The sequence below is a fragment of the Rhamphochromis sp. 'chilingali' genome, assembly GCF_963969265.1.
Source record: "Rhamphochromis sp. 'chilingali' genome assembly, chromosome: 19".
In the NCBI taxonomy this organism is placed as follows: domain Eukaryota; kingdom Metazoa; phylum Chordata; class Actinopteri; order Cichliformes; family Cichlidae; genus Rhamphochromis; species Rhamphochromis sp. 'chilingali'.
In genome coordinates this window covers 14,449,309-14,467,184 of record NC_137946.1, presented here as the reverse complement: position 1 = coordinate 14,467,184, position 17,876 = coordinate 14,449,309, and the positions used below count along the sequence as shown (strand labels likewise).

Genomic DNA, 17,876 nt, shown 5'->3' with positions numbered 1-17,876 from the left:
AAAAATATATCAAAATCCATTCAAAACATTTCGAACTATCGTTTTTTCTAGATGAAAACTGGCACTGTGTGTGCACGCCAGTGATACACGCAGTACGCCTGATGGGCTAATTAATTCCAGAAGATGGCAGCAATGCGAAAACAAGGATGTCAGCTACTGGAAAAACCTGAGCGAAGAAGAAGAACAAGGAAGACTGCTCCAATCCTGCAGTAGGTCTGAGGCGCGTTGCTGCTGAGTGGCTACGTGCTGTTAAAGGGACGTAACAATGGAGTCTGCTTTCCACACTGATATGAAGGAGCTTTTCTGTGCTCTGTGCACCGCTCTGCTCCTCCTCGCCACGGTCACGTCTGCAGAGGAAAGCGCTCAGGTGAAAAACCCCCAGTGTCAAAGTTACGCGGGAGGACACGTCTATCCCGGAGAGGCTTTCCGTGTGCCCGTGTCCGACCATTCCCTCCACCTCAGCAAAGCCAAGAGTGAGTTTCTCTCATGCTTTCATCCAGAGAGTGCTGCTAGATTAGCATTTGCATATTTAAAGTGTGCACTGATTTAATTTTTTTTTAATTTTTTTTTTTTGCTGCTTTCTCCTTCCTGTCAAACTACGACTAGCAGCTTGTGCATGTTGATGTAGCAGGCTGGTGCTGCACAGAGCACCCATGTTATGGTTTAATTTTGCAGTTATTGTTAAAATCCCCAGGTGATATCTTTATTTAAAGTTTAAGCCTAACCTGAACTCTCATGGTTTTTGTAGGACACGTCATACTCTGAAAATCTTGGCATGAGCACCTCTCCCCGCCCCTCTGACACATGACTGTGTGTGGCGCAGTACCTACACTTTTTAATACAGACCTGATAACATAAATAACACTACTTTCAAAATAATAAAAGGGGACCACTAAACTCATGTGATTATGTATGGGAGATTTACTGTGAAGATGTCCGAGTCATTGTCATTACTGCAGGTTTTTCCTCTTCCATATGGAAACATGAGTTTGTAGACTTTACCGGGCAAAGTGCGTAATTTTGCGCCTATTCCACAATTTGCATATTTATGACATGATGCAAATGTACTTTTTAAAAGGTTGGGGAAACCTTTTATCGGCTGAGACTAAAGAAGTCACTTGGATAAGTGACTAAACGTTTCTCCCACTGAAAACACTAAAAACGTCCAGATTAACAGAATCAACCTTTTGGGGCTTATTCCACTGGTTAAATACAGTGCACTGCTAGTTGTAGTACGAAATACGTTATATTATGTCCAAACGTTTAACTTGGTTTTTCATCCTGGTTTAGTTTCAAAGCCTGCACCCCACTGGGAAGGAACAGCTGTCATCAATGGTGAATTCAAGGAGCTGAAGCTGTCGGACTACAAAGGCAAATACCTCGTTTTTTTCTTCTATCCCCTGGACTTGTAAGTACCATCGAATGCACGTTACATTATCACTTTGCACATTCTGCTGGGATTGCTGCACAGCGTTGTTCTCAAGTGAAAGCATTTGTTTTGTTTTTTCTGCAGCACATTTGTCTGTCCGACTGAGATCATTGCATTCAGTGATCGTCTGCACGAGTTTCAAGCCATCAACACGGAGGTGGTCGCTTGCTCAGTAGATTCCCAGTTCACACACTTGGCCTGGTGAGATTGCTGTTTCCATCACAATTTAATGGCTGAAGATCAACCCTAATAAAAACAGATGATGTTGTATTATTTTGCTCTACTACTTTAACCTTTTGTATGTACTTTTGATAGACTTTTATTCATTTTATGATAATGAAGACTGATGTTTTTTGCTTTCTGTTTTTTACAGGATCAATACTCCCAGGAAGCAGGGTGGACTTGGACAAATGAAAATCCCTCTGCTGTCTGACCTCACTCACCAGATTTCAAAAGACTATGGTGTCTACCTGGAGGACCAAGGACACACACTGAGGTGAAGTTATAGCCATCATCAAAGTTTTATAGCTTAAGCAGCTTAAAGAAATATTGCTTATTATGTAGCATTGTTATGGCTCCTTGCTGTAAGTTAAAGGTTTTATTTGCAGTTGTAAAACTAATGGTTGCGATCAGTGTGTAAATGATAGATGGACTGGGTCTTATATAGTGCTTTTCAACTTTACCTGAGCACTCAAAGTTCGTTATACAACGTGCCTTATTCACCTTATGCAGGAAGGCTTAAATAGTTCTAGAACCACAAATGGCATATATGAGGCAGAGTCCTGCTGCTGACATTTAGATAATTTACCCCCATGGAAACATTAACAGGAAGCATTGAGCAGCCACTCATGCTCTATTCTAACTCATCCATGTCTTCCTCAGGGGTCTATTCATCATTGATGGCAAAGGTATCCTGAGGCAGATCACTATGAACGATCTTCCAGTGGGAAGATCTGTGGATGAAACTTTGCGGTTGGTCCAGGCCTTCCAGTACACAGACAAACATGGAGAAGGTAAAACGATGGATTTTATTATTGGCAGCTGAAATGTCTGACTGTCCTTCGTTTATGCAGAAAATTATGGTCCCAAACAGCTGGCTGTCAGCTGAGTCTTTGAGCTGTTTCTTCTTTAAATTCTGACTAGTTCTGTGTTATTGTTTTCACAGTGTGTCCAGCAGGATGGAAACCAGGCAGTGACACAGTAAGTATCACTGGGCCAGTGACTAATATGGATCCTTAGGCACTAACTGCTATTGTCTTCCAGCATATTTAAAAAAAAAAAAAAAAATCAGACAGGCAGCAATGTATTTGTAAAAACTGATGAGCTGTCTCAGGCTGATTGCCATAAAGAAGACTGTATACAAAGATGGATGTAGTTTCTGAGTCTGAAAAGTGAAAGCATGATGGAAGTGCTTTAAAATTGCATTGTTTCTGTTTAGCGGCCAGCAGGGGGCAGCACTAGTTGCAAAAAAGCATCTGACTGTGTAACAGGATTAGAAAATGATCCTGCTGCTCACGTGAACAACGATCTCAGTCTATAGTTTCAAGTCTTCTCAATGCATCATGATTTGATTTAGTAAATTATGGTCCCATTTAGAGTAACATAGACCTTATTATTGACAATTAGGTATTAGGGCTGCCACGATTAGTCGACTAGTCACGATTACGTCGACTATCAAAATCGTCGACGACTGATTTAATAGTCGACGCGTCGTTTGAAGCTTTGTAAGATCCCAAAAGACGCAGGAATGAGTAGCAGGATTTAAGAGTGTAATAACGGACTGAAACAGAAGATGGCAGCACTGCATGTACAAGGATGCCAGCTGCCGTTAAACCCCGAAGAAGAAGCTGTGTCCCAGAATTCATAGCGCGGCCCTGCTCAGTTTCCAACAATGGCGGCAGCTAGTTAGTTTTAATGTTACTCTTACTATTCTTTCTGGGTCACAAAATACACGTTTAACATATTTTTAGGCGAGAATGTAGCTGTGTAAACCTCAAATATCGGCTCAGTTTATCAAGACACCGCATATTTTCAAAAGCGCTCCGACGTTTTCGGAGACGTCTGTTACCCACTAGCTCGATAGCTAGGCGGGGGCAAGGCTAACTAGAGCCGTGAGAACACCGGACTCCCGGCAAATCGTTTTCAAACCCACCGCCGTCTTTCGCTACTCAGGTTAAACATGATATATGAGTCACTTAGATAACTTAAAAATGTTATTGTTTGGCTTTTTTAGTATTTTATTTGTTCCTGAGTAAATCGGTTTGGCTGAGATTAAAGTTATAGTTTTTACGCAGCTGAATAAACGTCAAGCAGACAGCTGATTATCAGAAGTGTGAGATGCTCCAGAATTTACTCCGGTGTCCTGTTATATTTTAGATAGCAAGGAGTTTATTAAACTTCACCGAAACAATCTGCAAATTTCATTAAAATTTAATAAACCATCATCTTTTCTTTATTTTTAGTTAGCACATACCTTAAACACTTAAAGCTGTAAGCTAATGCTAGTTATATAAGAGCAGATGCTGCTGGTGCAATAAGCTGTACGTTTTACGTCCAATGGATCTGATTAGTCGACTAATCGCAAAAATAATCGGTGACTAGTCGACTATCAAAATAATCGTTTGTGGCAGCCCTATTAGGTATACTATGAGATACATTGTCATTGTTTTTGCAAATCAGACCCACCACTTTTTTTTTTTGTTGTTGTTGTTATTCCTTCAAAAGAGGTTTTATTATTTATTTGTTTAGTTAAAACAGTTCAGTTTGGCCTCGATGGTTTACCTTAAATTATTACCCAGCAATTACACTGCAAAGATAAGAATTCACCTTTCGCTAATTTCTTCCATTGTTAAGTGGGAATTGCACTATGACTAGTTTATTATCAGAAATCTACATTATGTGTCATATAGGTCTTCTTACATGAAATGTGCTGCACACTAATTTAATGATTTCTTTTCCACAGATCATTCCTGATCCTTCAGGCAAGCTGAAGTATTTCGATAAACTGAATTGATGTATTTGTTTTCCCAGTCTCTGAAATCCAACACTTACACTTACAAATTTCCAATAAAATGTGTTTTCCTAAACTGCTGTGTGTCTGGTCTCTTAAACCATGACGGTGTTGAAAGTGATGTTGAAAAACTAGTTCATGCATTTATTACTTCTAGGCTGGACTATTGTAATTCGTTACTATCAGGATGTCCTTAAAAACTCCCTGAAAAGCCTTCAGCTGATCCAAAATGTTCTGCAGTGACTATATATCCAGTGACTCCCAGATTCTGGAGATACAGAAATGAAACTACTCGTTTCCTCTCTGCTGTCTGTGCTTTGAATTTGATACAATGTAAATATGTGATGAACAAACATTTTGCTGTAAAAAAACAGCCCCAGGCTGTCCAGCATGTGCAGTGAATAATGCAGGTAATGCCTTCAGCATTTACTTAGCACGCTGAAAATGCATTTAATCATTCTAGTTTATAGCTGCAATATGCAAACTTCACTGTGACCTTTGGGCAGCATGATGGCCTGTTGGCTACACTGTTGCCTCAAAGCAAGAAAGTCCTGAGTTCAAATTCAGTCTTTTTGTAGATGCACTTGTTTTTAAAATGCTTTTAAGAACTATTGCAGCAGGGCCCTGCTTGCTTGGCTTTGCAAGAGAAACAAATGCATGCAAAAGTATCAGTGCCACTGTGATTTCAAGGGTAAAATTTGCTCTCGAATGAGTAAAACAAACTCAAATGTTTCATACAATAAGGTAACTGAAGTTTGTTTATCAGCTGCTGGTTACTAACTTGATCACCTATAGATAATGTTCATCCTCAACCACACCCCTCTTTTTTTTAAGCTGTTAAAAGCAGGTTATATAACCTGTTATATGAACTGTTTTTCTTTTCCCACAATGCAAATAACAGCATCTGAATGCAAAGAAGCAGTAAGTTTTAGCAAGGGAAGAACAACCGGCTCAATGTTATGGGTTGATTTTGTATGTAAAATATTTTACACTCATTTTCAAAAGTGGGTTATTCTTTACTCAGCATAACAGATGTGCTTGGCTTTTTTTTCTTCTTAGGTCTGGTTAATATTAACCTTTTAAACAACATTCAAATGTCGTCCAGTCAACACAAAGATAAGGGACGAGCAGAAAAGGAAAAGAAACAGGATGTAATGAGCTGTTTGCCCATATATGGGTCACCTTTCTTTCTGGGATGTTTAAAAGAGAAGCGTCTGAAGCTGCTCTGCCACTCTGCAACGCAGCCAATGCAGTTCTGTGTATGTTGGTTTCCCCATTTCATTGTCGGGGGGTAGACTCCTGAGGAGCGGATGAAGAAACAAATTTTGCTTTTGTTTACATTCAGAGGATTAGTGAGCAAAGGGAAAAGGGGTAAAAAGAGAAAATGGCCAGTTTTATATTACGGACAGCTGAACCAAAGGATGTCTCAGATATCCTGCGACTCATAAAGGTAAACCATATGTGAACTGATAATACTTCAAGCCTTTAACTGGGAGTATGCTTAACTAACAGAAATATGACTAAATGACCTTGCCTTTTAGGAGCTTGCTAAATTTGAAGAGATGGAGGAGAAGGTGATGCTGACAGAAAAAGGTGCTGTGATTTAGCTTCACAATGAAGTTTGCATTGATCTGGAGTTTGAGAAAGCTTAAAGATTTAATAATGTTATGGGTTTTTTTGGGGGTTTTTTCAGATCTGCTTGAAGATGGCTTTGGGGATCATCCATTCTACCACTGTTTGGTTGCTGAAGTCCCAAACGAGAAGAGCTCAGAAGGTAAAAATGCGCCTCTTAAAAGTATTCTCATATTTCTCAGGAACTATTAATGTTGTTCACGGGTCTGATCCACTATTTAATCCCCTGCTCTGTGTTTTCTTCAAGGGTACACTGTGGTTGGGTTTGCTATGTACTACTTTACATATGACCCATGGATTGGAAAGCTTCTGTACCTGGAAGATTTCTTCATCATGCAGGAGTTTCGTGGTATGTTTGATGAAAAGTTTTATTGCAGTGCTAAAGGTTAATGACTAACAGAGGAGAGACTTCTTTCCTACTTTGCGGGACAATTTGTACTCATTGCCAAAGAACTTTCTTAATTGCTCCATGAACACGTAATCTTTCACCAGGTCTTGGCATCGGTTCAAAAGTCCTGAAGGTGCTGAGCGAGGTACTTTTAACATTGCACACTTCAACATTTTTCTGGTGACAGAGTCACCTTTATTTCAGCTGCATTCACGCGTGCACTTTTCTTTTCTCCTTTTTCCTAGACGGCAGTGAAGACCCGCTGTAGCGCCATGCATTTTATAGTAGCAGAAAACAACACCAAGTCTATTGAGTTCTACAAGAGAAGAGGTGCAGCGGATCTGTCCTCTGAGGAGGGGTGGCGTCTTTTTGCCATTGAAAAGAAAAATCTGCTGAAAATGTCTGCCAAATAGAGTTTGCCACTCTTAAACTTGTACTGATGTCTGGTGATAGCAGTGAACTTTGCTCTATGTGATCAGTGACTTGGAGCAGCCTCAATAAATGCATTTATCAATCAGCTGTTCCCTTCTGATCACAAACCATGTCTGGGACTTTTGAGGTCATTGCTAAATTTACACTGATCTCAGAAGTTTGATGAATGAACACTGAAACGTGATAATTACATGGTAATAATCTACCACAGCTGGAAAGTTTGTGAGACTTGAACAAGCATGCTAATAAATACATTAATAAATATAGATTTTGTGTGTTTGGGATTTTCCATCACAACCTACATATCATCCTGTGCCTCTTTGCTATGTTGCCTTTCCCAAGCTGACTAATATTATAGTGCTTTTTTAAAATCATATGCACATTGTAATTCAATCAGACCTTAGAATTATAATACGGCATTAAGAGTTTCTGGGATCATTTTACTCATTAAATGCTGAAATGTCACAATATAAGAGAAAACAAAAGGCCCTCTTACATACTGAGTAATTTTAACAAAAGTGAAAGTGTAGAAGTGTGTATGCATAAAGATAAGTATGGAGAAGCTGTTACTATTACTGATTAACTGCAATAAAAACCCTATCAGTAGATAAACGGCAACATATTTAAAACTGATGGATGCATTTCAGATATTTTCTGTCTAATTTCTGGAAATTTTTAACTGCACTTTAGTTTTATTTTCTTTTTAGATCACTTTTAATGGAGTTCAAAAGAAGCGCAGTTAACACACTATTTGGGAGAACATAAACTACCCAGGTACAGTTGTGCTGCAGATGTGGGGAAAAACAGCTGTACTTGTAGGCTTAACAAAACTGCAGAAGTGATAGGTTCATTCATAAAATAGGGCAGTCGTCGGTTTGTTTAAATGTTGAAGCAATGCTCTCTATCTTGAGGTCATAGTTTAATTGTCCTTTTATTGTGATGCACTCTGTTGTTTGGCGCGAACTGACGTAGTCCTCAGTCAAATTATTTGCTGATACACCGAGCCATGGAGCATAAACTAATTAGAGTTACCGCTGCAGCGCACGCTTTCACACGACCCGCGTTGTTCTTTAGATTATGGCCTGTTTGGTGCCTGTCGGGCTGATTTCCACCACAACCCTTCCGCATTTTCCTGCTGCTCTCGGGCTGTGACGTGTCGTGCTGACGGCGGCCTCGGAGCTGGAGGAGCGGGGGGCTGTAGCATGACAAGATCTGGCTCGAGACGTCCTGCTTTGCTTTCAGCGGTGCTCCTGAATCAACCCCTAACCCCTCCTTCTCTTCTCCTCTCCGGCCCGCCCAAATAACACAAAATTCCCGACTGAATCCTGCCCGAGTCTGGGGGAACCAGGCGGCCTGGGAAGCCGAGGAGCGGACAGAGGCATCCCTGCAGCACGAATCTGGTACGCGGCTCGTTTTTGTGCCAAAGGCGTCCGATTTCAGAGCTGTGTTTGCATTTGTACGTGCCCGTGGCCTTTTGTTTTTTACATGCATGTTGTATTTTAATTTATTTCTTTATTTTTTCTGAGAGGCCGCAAAGGGTTGGGCCTTTTCTTTTCTGGGCCGGGGCCTCAATAGAGGCCGTAATTGGCAAATCAGGCCTATCCCGTTAGCTAGCGAGCCACCCGGAAAAAAGGGATTGTATATTCGTCTGTCGTAGTTGACCATCGGCATTTGTTATCGATAGCTGACGGCTGATATGCAACGCACCATTCAGCCTCAGTTTCGTCTGACACCTTGTCGTCGCCGAGGAGTAGTTTAATAAACGTTAAAATTAGCATTCGTCCAGCAGTTAAGCTAACAAAATGGCGGACGCTTGTGTGATGGAAATTGGTTGTAGAAAAGGTATGTGTGTGTGTGGGTTCAGCCCTCCTCTCGCTAGCTGGCCGGTACAGAGCGACATAAGTGTGCACTTAACGAAAGCCTCGTTTCTTTGCATCTTTATCTTTTCGCATCTGTATGTGTGCGTGCAATCAGCCTTTTCTAAACGTCTGTTTGCACCGTGACAGTCGGGCTTTGCATGTGTAATCAGTGCTAATCTTCCTCCAGTGGTCAATTGAAGACATTGCCGTGAATCACCTCATCGGGATTTGTGTTGTGCTATAGATTTCTCGTAGTGTGTCCGATCGCCCGAGTTTTTAAAATTAATTATTTTTTTATGTGATGTCGGTGTCTTTTGAGCACAAGTGATGCGGGGTTGTGCCGCACATCTTCCTCACACCGTTGTCATATTTTTCCACCTGGAGGTGGGGGGATGGTACATTCAGTGGAAATTAAATGGCAACCCGGTTGCATCGTTTTCTGTTTACACCTCAGTGTTCCCTTGTGTTAGTTTCAGAGAGATATCTGTGTTGTTTTTCTTGTCCTACATTAGCTCAACTTTACCTCCATTTTTTGGGTGGGGAGGCGAAACGTGTCTTTGATTCTGTTAACTGTAGTGATGCGGGCATGACAATAATGGCACTGGTCATTTTAGTTTCTGTCCGTTATCGCATACACGAGCTAACAGTGTAAAGCACATTTTATTTATTATTATTTTTTAATTTTGTGGTGTCCCTTTTAAAAATAGGTTAAAACCACAAAGCTGAAGTCGTGGGGTTTATGTGTGTGTGTGTGTGTGAGAATTAAAGGTCAAATAATTTGGATCTTCATAAAGAAACACTGCGTGAGCCAAGGCAAGGCTACAGCGCGATTTTAACCAGGGTTGTTCTTGATAAAGTTCGATTCAAAAGTTGGTTTATAGAGTACTGTGAGGTAACAATCAAGTCTTTGAAGCCTGATTTGGATGCTTGACGGCTTTTAATGCTCCAGGGCAGAGAAGAGCACACTTTCTATGGGACAAAACGAGAACTGAGGTTAGTGAGTGTACACCATGTTTACAGTATCAAGCCCACAGATGTCCATACATGCCCCGTTTGCTGTAAAGTGAATCTTGAAAGGATAGGCATTAACTGTTATGGTGGTAGCAGGGAATTGTGCAGCAAAGGCCAGTGATGGAGGAGTGTGGGTGACTGTAGAAAAGCATGGACTCAACCAAAGTGGGGGGAAAAAAGATGACTTTTAAAAGTTGATTTAATATACTTTATGCTTCTCTGTTGAGGGCTTCTGAAGTGGAGCATATCATAAAAAGTTTGAGAACCACTTTGTTAAGGAACTGCTCAAGCTACAGTACTTGTACAATGCCAGGCCACTGGTCTGTATCATGTGATTCACGTTACAGTGATTCAACAAGTTATACTAAGTCTTTTTTTTTGAAAACACGCTGGATGCCAGGCACATTAGGGGCTTCATGGGGTAGTGTGGAAAAGAAATGACACCAGCATTGTTGGGCTAACATTTGGCGATGTTGGCCACGTTTGCATTAGCAGCTCGTGTGGTAACTCTGACAAATTGAAATGGATTTAAAGCAGATTTGGGACATAAACATATGATTTTTTTTTTTTTTTTAAATCTTTTTTTTTTTTTAGTTCCAGTGGCTTGAGGCTGTCAAAGCAGCAGTGCTTTCATCACATATCGTGTGTGTGTGTGTGTGTGTGTGTGTGTGTGTGTGTGTGTGTGTGTGTGTGTGTGTGTGTGTGTGTGTGTGTGTGTGTGTGTGTCCTGAGTAACCTGGAGTGGCTGCTCTGAGTGTCATACAGAAAAGCATAACCGTACACCTGTAAAATATTGTATAAGAAGGGCAATGGTGTGTAACAGCATTACAATATATAAGTAACCTATTTTCTGCCTGTGCTTACTTGATACTAAGCTGTCTATCATTTGGTTTCAGCTGTCCAGTAACAAATGCAGTGCGAGGACAATGGATGAGGATGTCACCAGGCTTGCAATACATTCTGAAGAGCCTAAAATAATATTGCACGGATCGGGTAATTAGCAATGCTTATACTTACAGAGTACGTCTTGCTGGTATGAGAAGTACAATAGTACTAGCAGGATTTCTTTCTTTTTTGTGGATAGCCAGATAACTTTAAATATTTGAGTGAAAGTGTTGTTTGGAAGGAGATGACATGACCATCCAGAGCAAAGTCATATTATGACTGTATGACCATTTAAATCATTATCACACAATAAACCCTTGCTCTTCACTGTTATCTGGTTAACCATGCAATCCTGCTTCTTCTAGATGAAGGTGGTGCCGGCGGGCAGGAGTTTGTTGTGGAGCTTCAAGAGACTGTGTTGGTGTCAGAAGGCGAAGGGGAAGGCATGGCAGTTCACAGGTTCGCCCCAGACGAGCTTGTGATCCAGGATGCTGTTGAGGATGTGGTTTCTGAGTACGTGCACTGCGATGAAGATGAAGATGTTGCTGTAGAAACCTGTGTGATGGCTCTGGACGGTGAGGAGGAAGGTGTTGCCATGGGAGACATCCCTGAAGATGGGCTGGACCCAGAGCAGCAGGAGGACGATGACCAAGATGGCTGTGGAGATTATCTAATGATATCCTGTAAGTTTACTAGACTGTGCTGCATTTACACTTAGCATACATGTCTTTGGTTTGTTGTATTATTATTATTATTATTATTATCTGTATAATATCTGTCGCTTGGAGAGATGGAAAATTTATATGCATTTGCGGTGTATTTAAAAGGAAACATCCATGTAAATGACAGGACGAAAGGTTTAAATCTACAGTGTAGGCTAACATGCACCTTCCCACCTGCAGAAACGTAGACCTCAACAACTAATGTAAACACAGTTTATAGATTAGCACAGTGATAGTACCCCTGTGAAATTAAATCAATGGTTTTAACCATATGTAGCTTGCTCATTGTGCTGTGGCAGCCCAACTGCCATGGTGGTGGCAGATGGCTGCCCCTCCCTCAGCCTGGTTCTGTTAAAGGTTTCTACCTGTTGAAAGGGAGTTTTTCCCTCCCACTGTCACTCAGTGGTTGCTCATAGGGGATCGTATGATTGTTCAGCTTTTCTTATAAATAAAACTGAATTGAATGTAAATAAGCAAATCTTTCTCATTTTCAATGTGTTTTTGAATGTGTCAAGTTTTCCTTGTTATTATATATTGTACAAGTTGAAGCACTTATGTGTTTGGCTTAGTTTGCCTTAGTTACTTTGCACATCCAGCTACATAACTACTGCATGTGCACACCCCTGCTGGGGAAAAAATATCACACTTATAGCCACATAATGAGCTGAGGTGGTCAGTTTGTGTTTTTGTTTTTCCCAGGCTTATTTAAAATTACAAAATTGTGGACAGACACACTGTACAACTTCTTTCTCTTGCATAGTAGTAGTTTGCTTTGAAACAAAACAAAAGATCAGTTTTTTTTGTTTTTTGGTTTTTTTTTTGGGGGGGGGGGGGTGGACTCATTTACTCTAATTTCCCTGAGTACCCGGAGATTTTCTTCATAAATGCTATGAAGATGTTAGTTTGAAAAGGTGGAATTGAAGGGTTTTTTGTTGCTGTTGTTTTTTTTGTTTTTTATAAGCGATCATACTAAATCATGATAAGTTTTGATCTTTAGATTTAATATTTAGATAAGCTTCTTAAACGATTGAGTACCTTATTTGCACTCATTTCATGTAAATATTTCCAGTATGTCATAATTAAACTGCTACAAAGTCTCTGCTGGTGACTCTGTTTAATCAAGTCTGATGTGTGTCCCTTTGCTAGTGGATGAAGCTGGTAAAATGGTGTCTGAGGATGGAACAGAGGTGACAGTGGAAGGAGCTGTGGAGGACCAGGAAGTGGAGAAAGATGAGGATGGACAAGAGGTGATAAAGGTCTACATCTTCAAGGCTGATTCTGGGGAAGATGACATGGGTGAGTGGCAGTTAGCTTTCTGTTAATAAAAGAATCATGATAATAAATAATACTGGCTGAATCCTGCAGAAAGCCTTTCTATTTGGGTCTATTTTTCAGAAAGTAGAGAACTGAACTTAAGTTTCATTGTGCAGGAGAATCTGTTGACATCAGTGACGGGGACACAGAGAACGTAGCGTTAACAGAGTCTTCGGGCCATACGCTCAGAGAGAAGATGGTTTACATGTCTGTCGGGGATTCTCATCACAATCAAGGAAACCACGGTGAGTCATCTGGATGCAAGGAGCGGGGACAGCTGTCATGAAACTGAACGTCACCAGTTTTTTTGGTTTTGTACCTGTTGGGCTCATCTACAGGTGGGTCCAAGGTGACTGATGAGGTTTATATGGAGGTGGTGGTAGGAGGCGAAGAGCCAGTAACTCACGACCGCTCGTATGACAGCGTGTCTCTAAGCAAGGACTTCATGCCTGTGGCCTGGGCAGCTGCTTATGGTCAGCACCCTTGTCTATTAAATTGCTTTAAAAACCACACTGGAAGCCTGTGCATCAACCACGTCTCTTGGTGTCCTGGTTAAGCTTTACACGCACCGGTTTTGTTTGTTTATATGCCAAAGACGTGCCGTTTTTCTCACAGGTGCAGAAGATAGTGAGAGTTGTGAGAACCGGAACGGTGCAGCCAGCGCGCTGCTGCATATCGACGAATCGGACGGGGTGGACGAAATCAACAGACAGCGCAACAAGACCAAGAGGCGGTCAGAGCCTCGACAAGTCCAGACAGGTGAGAACGGCACAAATCAGACACAGACTTCTCAGGCTTGTTTGGATAAAAATGAGGATTTGTCTAGTCTTTTTAGGACTGAATAGCAGAAGAGATGATGAAAGCAGCGGCTCTATCAGTAACAATTAATTTTGAGATATATTATAATAGTGAGGTTTTTTTTTACACCAGTGCCCTTTTTTTTTTTTTCTTTTTTTTTTTTTTTCTTAAGTAAATTAAGAGTGTGGTATAACTAAGCGTAGTTGTCATTTTCACATTGTTGGCTGTGCATATTTCTACAGTTTGTACAGCACCATCCAAACCAGTTCAGTGTGTTAGAACAGCGGTCCCCAACCCCCGGGCCTCGGACCGGTAACGGTCCGTGAGTCGTTTGGTACTGGGCCGCGAGAGTTGAGGCTCAGGTGTGAAATGTATAGTTTTCAGGGTTTTTATCGGTTTTCAGCGTCATTTTGTTATCGTTTACTCGGTTTTCCTGGGTCTTTTCACGTGTGTTATGAATAAATCTTCTTTTTTTCGGTACTGGTACTAGTTTTATTTTGTTGTATTTATCCGCGACACCTTAAAGGCCGGTCCGTGGCGCAAAAAAGGTTGGAGACCGCTGTGTTAGAAGCAACAACTTCTTCTGATCTTGTTTAATAGTTGTTGACGAGCAGCTTCATTGTGCATTACCGCCCACTCCTGGCAGTTGTAACACATTACATCCTAAAAGGCAATTATGAGAAAAACTGAGAAAATATGCAATTTGTATAAAAAAATAACTGCATTATTTATTTATTCTAAAATCATGCCTGTTTGTATTTGGCATTAGCACTCAATATAATACATAATATGATTTTTATTTTTTATAGTGGTTAGCACAGTTTAAAAGGGCTCATTGTTTATGACTTTCCTGCTAGCGGCAGTTAACTAGTTTATCCGGTTTATTGTACCGATGGGCTGTTTTGATGACACCTCTTTATTTAAATACGATTGTCTCTGAGCAGTAAAAGCTGGTTGACATTGAATTCAGATTTTATTTGTACACTAAGCTTGATTAAAAGCACACAATTACTGTGTGCTGCTGCACAGTACATGTTCTACTTTTGTTGCTTTAATTTTCAGTTCAGTTCATATTCAATATTGTACAGCGAAACATTTAATTTATATATATAATTTCACCAGTATTGAAATACTGAAGATAAACACTGTTCTTCAAAAAAAAACAAAAAAAAAGCTTCTGTTTATGAAGGAAATGACCAGCGATGTGGTCATTTCCTTCTCCCTTTTATTTATTTATTTTTTCTCAAATTGAATTTTAATTTTTTCTCTTTCTCTCCAGCCATTATCATCGGTCCATATGGTCAGCCCCTCACCGTTTACCCCTGCATGCTCTGTGGTAAGAAGTTCAAATCACGAGGCTTCTTGAAACGCCACACCAAGAATCACCACCAGGATGTTTTGACCAGGAAAAAGTACCAATGCACAGACTGTGATTTTACCACCAACAAGAAAGCCAGCCTCCACAATCACATGGAGGTGCATGCTCTGAGCAGCAAGGCCCCTTTCGAGTGTGAAATGTGTGGCAAGGAGTTCCACCAGCAGGCGGCACTATTTTCTCACAGACTGCAGCACCACCACCGGGAGCCCAAGAGCCAGCCACCTCCACCTCCCACCAAGATGCATAAATGCAAGTTTTGTGACTATGAAACTGCCGAGCAAGGGCTGCTCAATCGACACTTATTGGCAGTTCACAGCAAAAGCTTCCCCCACATCTGTGTGGAATGTGGCAAAGGCTTTCGACATCCTTCGGAGTTAAAGAAACACATGCGCACTCACACCGGCGAGAAGCCTTACTCCTGCCTGTACTGCGACTATAAGTCAGCCGATTCCTCTAATCTCAAAACGCACATCAAGACTAAGCATAGCAAAGAGATGCCATACAAATGTGAGCGCTGTTTCCAGACGTTTGCAGAGGAGGAGGAGTTAATGCAGCATGGATTAACGCACGAGGAGAATAAGACCCACCATTGTGCCCACTGTGATCACAAAAGTTCCAACTCCAGTGACCTGAAGCGTCACATCATATCTGTTCATACCAAGGACTATCCCCACAAATGCGCCGTTTGTGGGAAAGGCTTCCACCGGCCGTCTGAACTGAAGAAGCACTCGGTATCCCACCGTACTAAGAAAGTCCATCAGTGCCGGCACTGCAACTTTAAAATCGCAGACCCCTTTGTTCTCAGTCGCCACATCTTGTCAGTCCACACAAAGGAGCAACAGGCCTCACCTGAAAAGAGTGAGACCAAGAGGACAGAAACGCACACTCCTGCTGTGACGCCGAAAAAGTCCGGGCCCAGCGGGTCGAGCAGCTCTGGTCCGCCGGCAAGAGTTAGCGCGGCCAGCTTAGCCAGCAGCGTGACTGTAGTTATTGGCAAAGGACAAAAAGAAAGGCGGATTTACCAGTGCCAGTACTGCGACTACAGTACCGGCGACGCGTCGGGTTTCAAGCGCCACGTGATTTCCATTCACACAAAGGACTACCCGCACCGCTGCGAGATCTGTTCGAAGGGCTTCCGACGACCCTCGGAGAAGAACCAGCATATCATGCGTCACCACAAAGATGTGGTGCAGGCAGAGTGACTCTGACTGAGCCAAATACTGTGCCACAGCAAAGAACAATGTTGAAGCATCCGTCAGACCCCGACCACCGCGCCCTCGGCACGTCGCCATTCACATTGAAGTAGTGCGGAGTGTGTGTGCTGCACTCGGTCCATTCTGTTGTTTTGCTCTTTTTAAATCCTCGGCCTACTGTTTGTTCAGATATGTATACACGTGTAGATAACATTAATGCTCTGTCAGAGTTAGCAAACCAAGCCCCTCTGTAGACTCGCACTTTTAACTGCATGTCCCTTGGTGGTGACAGTGTGCATGGCAGATTGTGCAGATGTCTCTTTGTAGATACACTTTTTTTTTTTTTTTTTTTTTTAACTTTTGCAAATAGCAATCAGTTCTCAATCAGAATGGTCCTAATTATTTGTCTTAAAAACAGATGTGTAATTTTAAAAATGTTTGCATAATTTTCTTAAAATGTATTTAACAGCAGTTTGGATTAACAACCTGTTTCCAGTAGCACTTGGTAAAAAAGCGCGCGTGTGTGTGTGTGTGTGTGTGTGTGTGTGTGTGTGTGTGTGTGTGTGTGTGTGTGTGTGTGTGTGTGTGTGTGTGTGCGCGCGTGTGTGAGTGGGAGAGAGAGAAAGAAACAGAGGGAGCTTGAGGGACAAAAAAAGCAGCGCAGCCGTTGTGCTTCCTTTGCTCTGACCCGACCACTTTGTAACATAATGCTTCCTGGTGCGTTGACTAAACTCACAAATACAGGCAGAGGGGGAGTCACTCTAAGCTTCGTCGGCAGGGGGTTTATGCTCATTGATTTGCTACAAAAACACAGTGAGAAACTGGATGCATCATGTTGGTGAATAAGGTTTCACACGTGCACACAAATCCGAACGCTGTCACTTGCCCTCAATGCTTGGTTATCAAATGTCCAATATTTCTGTTACAAGTCCAAAAGCGTACTGTACGTTGTTCAGAACAAGTGCCCAAAGCTGTAGAGATGACACCCTCACTAACAGTATTATTTTTATTTTTTATTTTTTTATTTTTTTTAAATTAACGCATTAATGCTTTCTCGGAAGTGAAATCCTTTTAATTTGACATGACTTTTTCTTTTCTTTCTTTTTTTTTTTTTTTTTTTTTTAAATATGTGAAGAGAGGAAAATGTTTCCTCCTCAATTTCTTTTGAAAACTGATGAACTGTTCATAAAAAATTTTTTTTTGTAACGATTGACATATCTTTTAAATCACTAAAAAAGGGTAATCTGCAAGTATCAGTATGCTACCAATGTTAGACTGGGTTATAAAAAATATGCCAGATCAGTGTCCTAATATAAGTGTCTGGTCTAAATGAGAGTTGAATAGTATATCTGGTGCTGCTGTTATAAAACTAAGGACTGAACTCTGATTTCTCCTACACAGATGTACTTTTGCCTGTAGAAAGGGAAACATGTATATCTTTTTAGATGCAACTTCAGAAGACAGGTGCTGGTGGTGTACATGTACTTTTGGCTTTTTACATTTTTTTTTTTTTTTTTTCATTTTTTTGTTATCACCTGTGATTATCTGTTTTATATTTATTTCATTTACAAGTTGTTGTATAGTTAAGTGTAACTAGACTTCTATGGGACGTAAATTATTGTTTTGTATACAGATCTGTACAAAGCGTGTAGATGTAAACACTTGATTAAAAAGGAGATCTCAACTGTGTTGTTGTGGATGTACTTCAGCGTATTTGTTAAAAAAGATAATAAAGCAAAGTATTTTAGCTGTTTGGGAGTTTTTGTTTGCCAGCAAATAGTTGGATTCAATTCAGTTTTATTTATATGGAGTCAAATGATAACAA

General features: G+C 41.0%; 3 protein-coding genes across 7 annotated transcripts; all 3 read left to right on the top strand.

Annotated features, from left to right (window-relative positions):
• The first annotated feature begins 184 nt into the window (after positions 1 to 184).
• On the top strand, positions 185 to 4,515 carry prdx4 (peroxiredoxin 4). The gene is made up of 7 exons (XM_080867814.1): positions 185 to 473; positions 1,291 to 1,408; positions 1,514 to 1,630; positions 1,803 to 1,925; positions 2,312 to 2,442; positions 2,595 to 2,629; positions 4,392 to 4,515. The coding sequence occupies exons 1-7, from the start codon at positions 266 to 268 to the stop codon at positions 4,440 to 4,442; spliced, it is 783 nt and encodes a 260-aa protein (XP_080723940.1). The 5' UTR covers positions 185 to 265; the 3' UTR covers positions 4,443 to 4,515.
• A 1,151-nt stretch (positions 4,516 to 5,666) lies between these two features.
• LOC308387002 (diamine acetyltransferase 1-like) lies at positions 5,667 to 7,157 on the top strand. Its single transcript, XM_080866877.1, has 6 exons — positions 5,667 to 5,889; positions 5,981 to 6,032; positions 6,133 to 6,213; positions 6,319 to 6,420; positions 6,564 to 6,604; positions 6,705 to 7,157. The coding sequence occupies exons 1-6, from the start codon at positions 5,824 to 5,826 to the stop codon at positions 6,870 to 6,872; spliced, it is 510 nt and encodes a 169-aa protein (XP_080723003.1). The 5' UTR covers positions 5,667 to 5,823; the 3' UTR covers positions 6,873 to 7,157.
• An 860-nt stretch (positions 7,158 to 8,017) lies between these two features.
• On the top strand, positions 8,018 to 17,785 carry LOC308387426 (zinc finger Y-chromosomal protein 1). 5 transcript variants are annotated; one of them, XM_080867456.1, is made up of 8 exons: positions 8,018 to 8,347; positions 10,658 to 10,754; positions 11,012 to 11,329; positions 12,515 to 12,664; positions 12,799 to 12,927; positions 13,021 to 13,155; positions 13,298 to 13,441; positions 14,760 to 17,785. In XM_080867456.1, the coding sequence occupies exons 2-8, from the start codon at positions 10,688 to 10,690 to the stop codon at positions 16,058 to 16,060; spliced, it is 2,244 nt and encodes a 747-aa protein (XP_080723582.1). In that variant the 5' UTR covers positions 8,018 to 8,347; positions 10,658 to 10,687; the 3' UTR covers positions 16,061 to 17,785. The 5 variants fall into 5 exon arrangements, with proteins under 5 accessions (XP_080723582.1, XP_080723581.1, XP_080723584.1 ...); XM_080867455.1 differs by having other exon boundaries at positions 8,019 to 8,291; XM_080867457.1 differs by lacking the exon at positions 8,018 to 8,347 and adding an exon at positions 8,377 to 9,743.
• Positions 17,786 to 17,876: the final 91 nt, after the last annotated feature.